The 10,800-nt window shown below is 43.5% G+C and overlaps 2 protein-coding genes across 2 annotated transcripts in view; one reads left to right on the plus strand and one right to left on the minus strand.

Annotated features, from left to right (window-relative positions):
• CLRN2 (clarin 2) overlaps positions 1-7,752 on the minus strand; it is a 13,607-nt gene extending 5,855 nt beyond the window's left edge. Inside the window, exon 1 of the mRNA XM_011969490.1 lies at positions 7,398-7,752. Coding sequence (XP_011824880.1) covers positions 7,398-7,650 — 253 coding nt within the window. The 5' untranslated portion in view covers positions 7,651-7,752. The remainder of the gene's footprint in view (positions 1-7,397) is intronic.
• Positions 7,753-9,167: 1,415 nt separating this feature from the next.
• Positions 9,168-10,800, plus strand: part of QDPR (quinoid dihydropteridine reductase) — a 25,159-nt gene continuing 23,526 nt past the window's right edge. Inside the window, exon 1 of the mRNA XM_011969493.1 lies at positions 9,168-9,292. Coding sequence (XP_011824883.1) covers positions 9,168-9,292 — 125 coding nt within the window. The remainder of the gene's footprint in view (positions 9,293-10,800) is intronic.

The raw sequence follows: 10,800 nt of genomic DNA on the forward strand, positions 1-10,800 counted from the left end.
CTGTGGTTATTGCTGTTATATTTTGACGGTCTTGGGAAAGTCATGTGACTTCTCAAGCCTCAGTTTCTTCATCAGTACAATGGGGATAGTAATCCGTGCAGATGAATTGAGGATAGTCAACATTTACTAAGTGCAGTCATGGGCCAAACATTTCACATGGTCATCTTGTTCAATGCACGTGACAAAGACATGAGGTAGATTTTATAAACTCCCTTTACCCACAGGCTTGGAGACATTAAATTGCTTGTGTTTGGGCAAGGCAACTCTATACTCTAGATAAGATTTATAATTCAATATACTATGAGAACAAATGTGACCCTGAAAGAGCCAGTCCTTCAAGATGGGTCCTCAGTGGTTAACTGGGTCTAAATTTAAAATAGGGCCAAGTGGCCATTTACTGACTAGGGGGTCACACACATCCTCTGAGTTCCTTGAAAACCCACACCTTTTTATCTTTGAGATCTGCCTCAGCCAATCAGGGCTCAGCTGTAATGACCAATCAGGGCTCGGCTGTATCAGCTAATCAGGGTTCAGCTGTATCGACCAATCAGAACTAAGTGAATTTGAATCCTTTATTTACGTAAACAGACCTGATTGGAAACCTGGGTGGGAACTTTTGCTGTAAAACCTGAGCCTTGCCTTTCTTCTCTGGAATACACCTTCCTTTTACACCAGAGGCTGTGTTTCCCTGGTTTGCAAACTGTTAACTGGAATAAAGTCTTTCCTCAAAATTCCTTTTCTGAGAACTGTTGTTCACAACTGTGTGTTTTAACAGTGTCAAGTCATGATCTTTAGTAGTTATAAATGAAGAATTGAACATTATGAAAGCTAAAGAACTTCTGAGCATACGCACTCCTCTGCAATTGCTCCAAGGTTCCTGCTGAATACCCACCCTGATGGAACTAGTTCCTTTGCTGGTTCACCTGCCTCTCTCAGCCACTGAAGGTTGGCGTCTCCCAATCCTGAGAAGTAGAGTTTTTATTTTTCCCATTAGGTGTCCTTTCCACTCACACGTTTTCAGGCACTCCACGTTTACACTGTAAGTTCTGATGTTTCTTTCCAGTTCTGAATTTCCATTTGTTTTTATCTCCCTATGGTTATCTAATCGGCATTGGAAACTTTACCCTGGAAGATGAGCTCCTTTCCAGTGAGTTTGTCTTTGTAAAGCATCTGTCTTCCCTGTGCCTCTATCCCATCTTAATGTCCCTTAGATTTTTTTTTTCTCTTTTCAAACCCTCAGCCCCTTTTTGTTTCAGACACAGTAGCTTGTGCCTGATTTTTATTTATTTTTATTTTTGAGACAGAATCTCGTTCTGTTGCCCAGGCTGGAGTGCAGTGGCACCATCTCAGCTTGGTGCAACCTCCTCCTCTCTGATTCAAGCAATTCTCGTGCCTCAGCCTTTCCAATAGCTGGGATTACAGGCACCCACCACCATGCCTGGCTAATTTTTGCATTTTCAGTAGGAGGGGGGGTTCACCATGTTGGCCAGGCTGGTCTCGAACTCCTGGCCTCAAGTGATCCGCCCGCGTTGGCCTCCCAAAGTGCTGGGATTACAGGCATGAGCCACCAGACCCGGCCACTTGTGCCTGATTTTTAAATTGTTTCATTATCCCCTTTCCTGACCAGGCAATCCTTAGGACACATGACTAACATAGTAATGCTCACCCAAACTCTTAAAATAGAAAACAGTCACCTATGTGAATGGCAAAGATCAAAATGTTTGCTAACACACCGTGTTGACAATGGTGTAAGGAAGAGGCACTCTCAAGTCTCGTAGAAATATTAATTCATGTAACCTTGTTAGAGGGCAATGTGGCAACATCTACTAAAGCAAATTCACTTCTAGGAATTTATTTTCCAGAAGCACTCCTACATGTGCTCAAAGCATGGATCAAATATTGGATATTCATTACAATAGCGAAAGATTGGAGAAAAAACAGTATGTGAATAGATTGATTTAATAAATTAAGGTGGCCGGGCGCGGTGGCTCACGCCTGTAATCCCAGCACTTTGGGAGGCCGAGGCGGGCGGATCACGAGGTCAGGAGATCGAGACCATCCTGGCTAACACGCTCTACTAAAAATACAAAAAATTAGCCGGGCGTGGTAGCAGGCGCCTGTAGTCCCAGCTACTCGGGAGGCTGAGGCAGGAGAATGGCGTGAACCCGGGAGGCGGAGCTTGCGGTAAGCCGAGATCGTGCCACTGCACTCCAGCCTGGGCGACAGAGCGAGACTCTGCCTAAATAAATAAATAAATAAATAAATAAATAAAGGTATCCATAATGTCCATAATGTACACAGTTCACCTTTTAAAAAGAAAGAATCATATCCACATAATGATTGAACTCCTATACAGATTTGATTTTAAAAAATTGAGTAATAACCATATTAGGATGATGGGGGACAGGGAATTTGGGGCATATGGAGTGATGTGGAGAGGGGGGTAAAGAGTGCCCAGTCCTAGGTCTTCATAGTAGGAAGCGCATTAACTATATATAAAAAATGCTTACTGGCAAAGGGCAAATCTCACTCAACCCCCACATTCTTGTAACATAACTCAGGGCTCAGACCTCATGGTTAATTGAGATTTTATTATTTTTTAATATATGTCATTATTTAGAAATTCGAGGCTGGGGCGGTGGCTCATGCCTGTAATCCCAGTACTTCTGGGGGCCAAGATGGGGGGATTACTTGAGGCCAGGGGTTGGAGATAAGTCTGGGCAACATAGCAAGGTTCTGTCTCTAACCTAAATTATTTTAAAAAAAGAAGAAAAAAATAGAAATTCGAATCATGTCTCAGGAGTGTTAATGCACCAGTTCTTTCTACTTTCTTTCTGAGGGGTGACTCTGCCTTCGCCTGACACCCAGTGCTGCCCTAGGAAAGCTGTTGTTCCCTTGCCTTTCATATTTGAAACCCATACTCCAAGAGTTTTAGGTGTCTCCCACTAGGAATTACTTTTCAGTTTCCCGCTTGAAATCCATGACCTTACACACTATTCATGGTGATAAATGACAACACATGATTCACGGTGATAAATGACAACAGTCACCTATATGGGGTGCAGACTATGTGCCCGTGGCTTTATACATATTCTTTGTTTTGTTGCTCATGGACACCGTCTCTCACACTTACAAATGAGGAAACTGAGGCTCGGAGAAGTGAAATAGCTTAGCCACGCTCCCATAGCAAGAAAGTGTCAGCTTAACTACTCTATTACAGGGCTAGAGCAGAAAAATCAGAAAGCACAGATAATTAGAGGTTTAAAATTGTAAATATAGAGTCTTGAATTCTGGAGGTCTTATTTTGAATTTGAATAGATATAGTTGTTTCCTATGCATTAGAGGTAACTCACTTGAATACCAGAATTGATTAATCATTCTATCAGCATCTAAGACCATTAGATAATTTGTTTGCTCCGAATCCCAGAGAGGTCTGGCAGCCCTTTTTGCCCCAGCAGGGCAAATAAGAAAAGCAGGACATCTGAAGTCAAACCCAGGTCCTGGCCACTAGTGGAATACGTGTGGGGTAGGAAGTAGAGAGGAACCACAGAACTAAAAGCTGCAAAGCAATCTATTACATTAGGTGCTTTTAAAGAAATTATTTTATGTATTGATTTCTCTGATCTCTAATTTCCTCATCAGTAAAATGGGCGTAATAAAATCTCTTCTCTAGCATAGTAAAAATGGAAGGAAATGAACTATAACGCAGTGGCTTCAGATACTGTGTTCTGTGCCTAGTACATATTTACCTGCCTCTCCTTTATCAGATGGTAAACTTTTCTTTTTTCTTTCTTTCTTTCTTTTTTTTTTTTTTTTGAGATGAATTTTCACTCTTTTCACCCAGGCCGGAGTGCAATGGCACAATCTTTGCTCACTGCAACCTCCACCTCCTGGGTTCAAGTGATTCTCCTGCCTCAGCCTCCTGAGGAGCTGGGATTACAGGCACCTGCCACCACCCCTGGCTAATTTTTGTATTTTTAGTAGACACATTGTTTCACCATGTCAGCCAGGCTGGTCTCAAATTCCTGACTTCAGGTGGTCCACCTGCCTTGGCCCCCCAAAGTGCTGGGATTACAGGAGTGAGTCACTGTAACTGGCCAGATGGTAAACTTTTCTAGGGCAGGTACTTGTTTGTTTTGTTCATCCCTGTTTTCCTAAGAGTCTGGTCTGTAAATACGCCATAGTACAATTGAATGTGTGGACAATGCTAAAGTAATGTTTGTCTCTTTCTTTCTCTAGCCACCCAAACAGCCACGTTGACTTGTTTTTATTTCATAGGGTCTGGGTATTAAAAAAGGGCCTTAATCTTTGTGATGAATAGTTCTCTGGTTTTCTCCATGATTGGTGTGGGAATCGATTCCCCTGGGTGATTTTTTGGGAACACCTCCGTGATGGGAGAAATGGCTGCTTGTGAACGAGACCCAGTAAAAGCTCCCCACCCCACAGTTTACAAAGCACTTTCACTTTTATCCCCATCTACACTGATCTGCAACTGCGGGGATTTTTTTTTTTTTTTTTTTTTTTCCTACAGATGGATAGTCAATGGCAGAAAGAGACTCCAGGAGAAACAGACTCCAGGTTGTGGAAGGCTCTGATATACCCGGTAGCTGCCTCGAGGTTACATTGTGCTAGAATTGAAAGCTGTAAATCTAAAGGAGACGAGACTGGCACTAGAGAACCTTATAACATCAGTGTCCCCGAGCTGTATCTGGGTAAAGCCAGCCAAGCACAGAAGGAACCTGGCCCCAGGCTCCTCGTGAATGCTTTGAAAGAGAATCACATCCAAGGTACTGTGAACGGATGTTTATAGACCCTCCTCTGAGAAAACCCCAGGGCTGCAGGAAACAAAACCTTCTCAAATACTCTCCTACTCAGGGACAAGAATAAAATGTCCTTTATGCTTCTCACAGGGTTGTGATGCTTTCCAGACCAGAACATGTTAGACGAACCGAAAACGTTTCCCATGGATGTCCTAAGAAGGAAGGAGGAGGAAGGCAAGAAGTACTTACTGAATTCCTCCAAGGCTCAAACAAAATACGTATTTGTTTGCAGCTTCCCACTCAAAGCAGTTTACATTTCTGTGAGCTGGGAATGGCAGGTGTCTAGTCATTAGGTTGATGCTGACATGTGACCGCTGTTTAATCTTCTCACCCTATTCAAGTTTCAACAATTGTCCTGTTGGGGTTCAGAATCCAATACCCCCCAAATACGAAGCTTTGTGAAGAAGCCTCAAGGTCTCTCTGGCCTCTCCTCTCCCTCCTGTCTCTCCATTCTTTGTCTGTCTAAAGCACAGGATGAAGTAGTTTTCTGACGTTCCCTTATCTGCCTACGTCCAGACCCACCGAAGAAAAAGACCTCTGGTCCCTTTCCTGAGTGTTCATTAATTGTACCCATACCACAGGAAGGAAGACTGAAGTCTGTTAACACAGCTGGACGGACTTTTGTCACAAGCCAATGTCTGCCCTGTGGGCCCAACAGACTTTGTCCCAGCTCATTGTGTGTTCTGCAAGCCCATTGAATTTCCCTAAAAATAATTTACTAGTCCCCTAAAATCATGCACACTTCCCCATCTCCCTTTCCCCTAAGATGAAGAGGATATAACCATCTGTACCCCATTGAGATAGTGGACAATCACTCTGTGATTTCCCCTATGCGTGCTAATAAATGTGTATGCCATTTTCCCTATTAATCTGCCTTTTGTCAGTAGATTGTTTAAAGAACTTTCAGAGCGCGGCCGGGCGCGGTGGCTCACGCCTGTAATCCCAGCACTTTGGGAGGCCTAGGTGGGCAGATCACGAGGTCAGGAGATCGAGACCATCCTGGCTAACACGGTGAAACCCCGTCTCTACTAAAAATGCAAAAAATTAGCCGGGCGAGGCGGCGGGCGCCTGTAGTCCCAGCTACTCGGGAGGCTGAGGCAGGAGAATGGCGTGAACCCGGGAGGAGGAGCTTGCAGTGAGCCGAGATCGCGCCACTGCACTCTGGTCTGGGCAACTAAGCCAGACTCTGTCTCAAAAAAAAAAAAAAAAAAAAAAAGAACTTTCAGAGCGCAAAGGGGAAGTTTTCCCTTGGCCCCTACAGTCCTGATGACATCATTTATAGCAATAGCATCTAGTTCAGAATCCAGTAGTCCCTATAGTTGTCATGGTTAGCTTTTGGCATTTCTTTTTTTTATTTCTTTATGGTGTGTATTTTCAAGTTTTATGTTATAATTTTGATGGCGCTATTTTTTCAATATCCAGGGTTTAATTTAATTGCTAGGTAAATATAAATATGCCCAGAGATATTGTTCTTGAATATACATAACAAATATAATTTTTTGTGTGTATTTAAATGATGACAATTTGTATTATATTTGCCAACGGTTCCAGCTTTTTGTCCTTATAAATTTAATATGACATTCACCTTGGCCAGATATCTATAAACTACTACAATTCTGAAATATAGAAATCAAGGAATGAATACAATTCTGTATCACCTTGCATTGGCATGGTATTGATTAATTACGGTTTTGTGTGGATACTGTTTTCACCAGCGATCTCATCGATTCAAAAGGCTTGCAGAATATGGCCTGTTTTGTTTTTTCCTTCCCAGAAGCCCATTCCTAAGCCTAGCTTGGATTCCTGTTTGTGCAGACTGCTCTGCTTACATCCTGGGCAGCTCTGATGCCACACTGAACACCAGCCAAAGTCCATGCCCGCTCACGTTCACAAGAGCAGGCAAGTGCCTTGCTTGAGGTCTCCCCGCCAGGAAACTTTCCAGTAGGGGTTCCAGCCGGGGTAGTCTGATTCCAGAACCCAAGAACAGTGCCCCGTGCATCTTCTCAGACTATGCAGTTTTTACAAAAGTAGACATGGAAGTGTTCATCATGCTTCCCAAAGGTTCAGTTCTGCAGGCAGCCTCCACACACTTGTTGTGGTCACGTGGCATTGGTCTGGAGTCCGGCTCTACTGTTTCCTGGCTGGGTGACCTCAGGTAAGTTATGTAACCTCTCCAAGCCTCAGTGTACTCCTCTGGAAAATGGGAACATTAACAAGTCCTTCTATATAAGTTTGTTGTAAGTCTTTAAGGAGACAAGTGGTGTGAGGTACTTAGTAGAATGTCTGACACATGTAAACCCCCCATGTTTCAATAGTCATTATTAATAGAGGTAACCTGCAAAAATGCACAAATCCTTGTTTCTATCTAATGTTTCTATACACCTCTACAGAAAAAGAAAAGAAGGAAGGAAGGAAAGATCTTTTTGATGTGGGTCCAGAACCCTTGGCTCACTGTGGACTTTGACATTATGCCTGAGATTGAGGCAGCAGCCAAATTCCACAATGAGACAAAAGCACTCTTGCACAGTAACAAAAACAAGTGCCTAGAAACAGCTTCCATGCCCCCAATATACTTACTCGTGAATTGAGACTGGCGGCTCCCAAGCCCACACTGCCGCACCTTACACCCTCGGAAGAGCCCGTAGTAAATGTCCCCAATAAACTTGACCAGCTCTCTGTCTGTGGCGTTGACCAGATCCACTCCAGTCTGACAAAGGATTTTCCCACTCAGCCAGTGGGGCACTACCAGGGCAACGATGATCAGGATGAAGGAGGAGAAGCTGAGTAAAGACGCCAGCCCATACCACGCCTTTTTGAACCATCCAGGCATGCTAGTGGGTGCAGGTCATCCCCAAGGTCTCCGAGCAGCAGCGAGGGTCGTTGACATCTTTCAGATACTCGGCAATGCTCTGCTCCAAGGTCAGCTCTTCCAAACACTCTATTTCAAGATTTTAAGTCCATCCCCTCGTCCTCCTTCAGCGCAAGCTTGCACAGTCCATGTTTACTATAAACACATCCGGAAGCCTCTACAGAGACAATCTTCACCTGACTATGTAGCGGAGTGTGTTACTGAAGGAAGTAACCTTATATCTCCTCCTAGACTAACGTTTCAGCAGAGGGTTTAATTGTTCCTGTTTCAAGTATTTAAATAACCCTGGTGTGGACCTCATAATGATAAAGGAGTTAGTAATAAGCAAAACCAAGTAGCTCTGATGATAAAGAGATGCAAACCAATCTCAAAAAATGCATATGGTAGAAGGAAAACAAAAATGGAATGATTAGCACCTGAATATCGCCCACAATGCACAGTGTCAAATGTCGATCTCTCTGATGCGTGGGTGTTCTGGCATTTCTTTCTCTGAAATGTCACTGCTGTCAGAATCTTTAGGACTGTAATTAATACCATCAAATGACCCTGGTTCTTGGGGCTTTAATACTGAAATATGTAAATAGGGTCTTATGAATTTCTCACTGTGTGAATCTGCTGGGGGTAAATTGTGACTAGAATTAATTTGTGTCTGTTGGGACAGCCTGGAATCCAACATTTAACATTCCTCTCTCCTGCACCTCCTTCTACGTTATCTGAAATGGGACAGAAAAGTGTTTTTCTAGTGTATTAGCAAATAGTAGCCACACTGCTGGAGTATTGATCTCTTCTAATAGTGGAAGATCTAGGTTTTCCTTTTAATCTGTAGACACTAGGAATGAAATATTCTTTCTTCTCTATCTGATACTGTGGACTTTGACATTTTGACTTTTACCTTATTCCTGAATATCAACTTAACATCATGTGAGACTGGCAACAGCCACTCTCTCCATATCTCTGGGGACCAAAGTTGGGCAGAAGTGGAGCAGTAAAATTTTTTAGTTGGTCACAGAAGGCTGAAGGGGGGTTCAGGAAGTTGCACTGTTAACCAATAGGGGTCCCAGGAATCTCACTTGGAGAGTGTCAAGGAAGCAGAGGGACATATTAATGGAAATGTCAGTTTCCTTCCTCATAATTGGGGCTCACTTTAGTGGCCTCTCCACAATGAAAATAAAGATGAGAATTTCTGAGCCTGGGCAATGTAGTGAGACCTTATCTCTACAAAAAATAAAAAAAATTAGTTGGGCCTGACGGCGTGTATCTGTAGTCCCAGCTATGGGAGGCTGAGGCTGGAGGATTGCTTGAGCCCAGGAGCTCAAGGCTGTAGTGAGCTATGATCATGCCACTCTGAGTAACAGAGCGAGATCCTGTCTCCCTATCTCTCTATAGAAAGATGAGTGGCACTTTACCATGTACAAAATGCTTTGACCGTATGCTTGCTCACCTCTGATGCTTCAGCAACCCTTAATGGTAAACAGGAGATGTACGATTTCAGTCATTTCTCTCACGGAAAACTGGATGTCGGTGCTGGGGCTGAAATTCGGGTCTTTGAATTACAACAGCTCATCTTCATCCCAGTGACCTCGAAACAGCAAATGTTTTTCTGGTAAAAAATAACAGAATACATATAAAAGGCTCAGAAGACTGCTTGGCACATTAATAAGTGATCAATAATGTTAGTTCACATTCTTATTTTAACATTAAGCATGCTTTGACAAGTCATCCATAAATATCGAGTCATATTTCTGCTGTCAATGATGGACCTGTGTCAACTTTTGGTGTTTTGAGGGTTAAGCAATTGTTTTCAGAAAAACTCTAAGGGAAATAAATACTTGATTCCCAACAAGCCTTTGCCTTGCTGAACAAAGGTGTGGTTAAGTGGAACTCTAGCCATTGAAGACTTGGGTTCAAATTCCTACTCTTCTGGACAAGTGTCTGAGACTCTCATGCCTCAGCTTTCTAATCTGCATAGGATTATTGTGTGGAGTAAAATGAAATAGCACAGGCAGATCACTTAGCACAGTGCCTTGGATATAACGGGCACTAAATCGATGGTGCTCTCCTCTCCACCCAGTCTCCTAGCAGTTCTATTTCTGATAATGAAGCTTCTGACAACAAAATGTGCTGCTGGCTGCATCCTCTTCTCTAGTGACATATTTCTGTGTGTTTTACCTGGCACAAGTTTACTGAACAAACATCTGTGGCTGCTGTGTACAAGGCTCTGTGTGTGGGAAGTGGCACAAAGATGTATATAATACAGGGGTCTGCTATCAAGAAGGTTATGAGAGTGTTAGAGCTCTGGTTCTCTCTCAGTGATGAATTTGCCCCTAGGAGGCAACTGGTAAAATGTGGAGATATTTTTGATTGTCATGAGTGAGGGGTAGGGGCTAGCTATTGACTTCTAGTGTAAGCAGGCCAGGGATGCTGTAAATATCCCACAATGCCCAGGGCAGCACCTGTCACAAATAATTATCTGGCCCAAAATGTCAGTAGTGCTGTAGTTCAGAGGCTGTCTCTTATACACATCTAGATGTGTATAAGAGACAGGTGCTGTAGTTCAGAGGCTCTGTGTTAGAGATACAGGCCATGGTGCTGTAGTTCAGAGGCTCTGTGTTAGAGATACAGGCCATGGGCAGAAATAACTAATATACATGGGAGAAAATGCCAGGATCTATGTCTGACGATGAGTTTCATGTGGTAAAAGGGCCATTTGGATTAATGGGTATAAATGTACGGTTAGATAGAAGAAATAAGACCTAGTGTGGTTTGTCTCGTCTCCGCAGTGAACTTTCAGCTCCTTGAGCGTAGCGACCTCTTCCGTTTTTTCGGCAGGTAGGGATATTTAAATCTCTATTTTGATGCATAATTAAAAATAAAAAATTGCCAAAACAGTGGTCGAAAATCGTACTATACTATATTTCACATGCTTACACTTCACAAATTAATGCTCGTAAAACACCCGCTCTCCACCCTCCTGGCCCTTAGCCCTACTCGCTGCATGCCCCGGGGCTCAGCACTTGCCCGCGGGTGGGAGGCGGGGCTTCGCCAAATCCCCGTCCCTTGGGCAGGGCCTGACCGAGGTTACAGTCACTCCGGGTGGCGGGGCGCCCCGAG

Source organism: Mandrillus leucophaeus, unplaced genomic scaffold (assembly GCF_000951045.1).
Source record: "Mandrillus leucophaeus isolate KB7577 unplaced genomic scaffold, Mleu.le_1.0 Scaffold894, whole genome shotgun sequence".
Lineage (NCBI taxonomy): Eukaryota > Metazoa > Chordata > Mammalia > Primates > Cercopithecidae > Mandrillus > Mandrillus leucophaeus.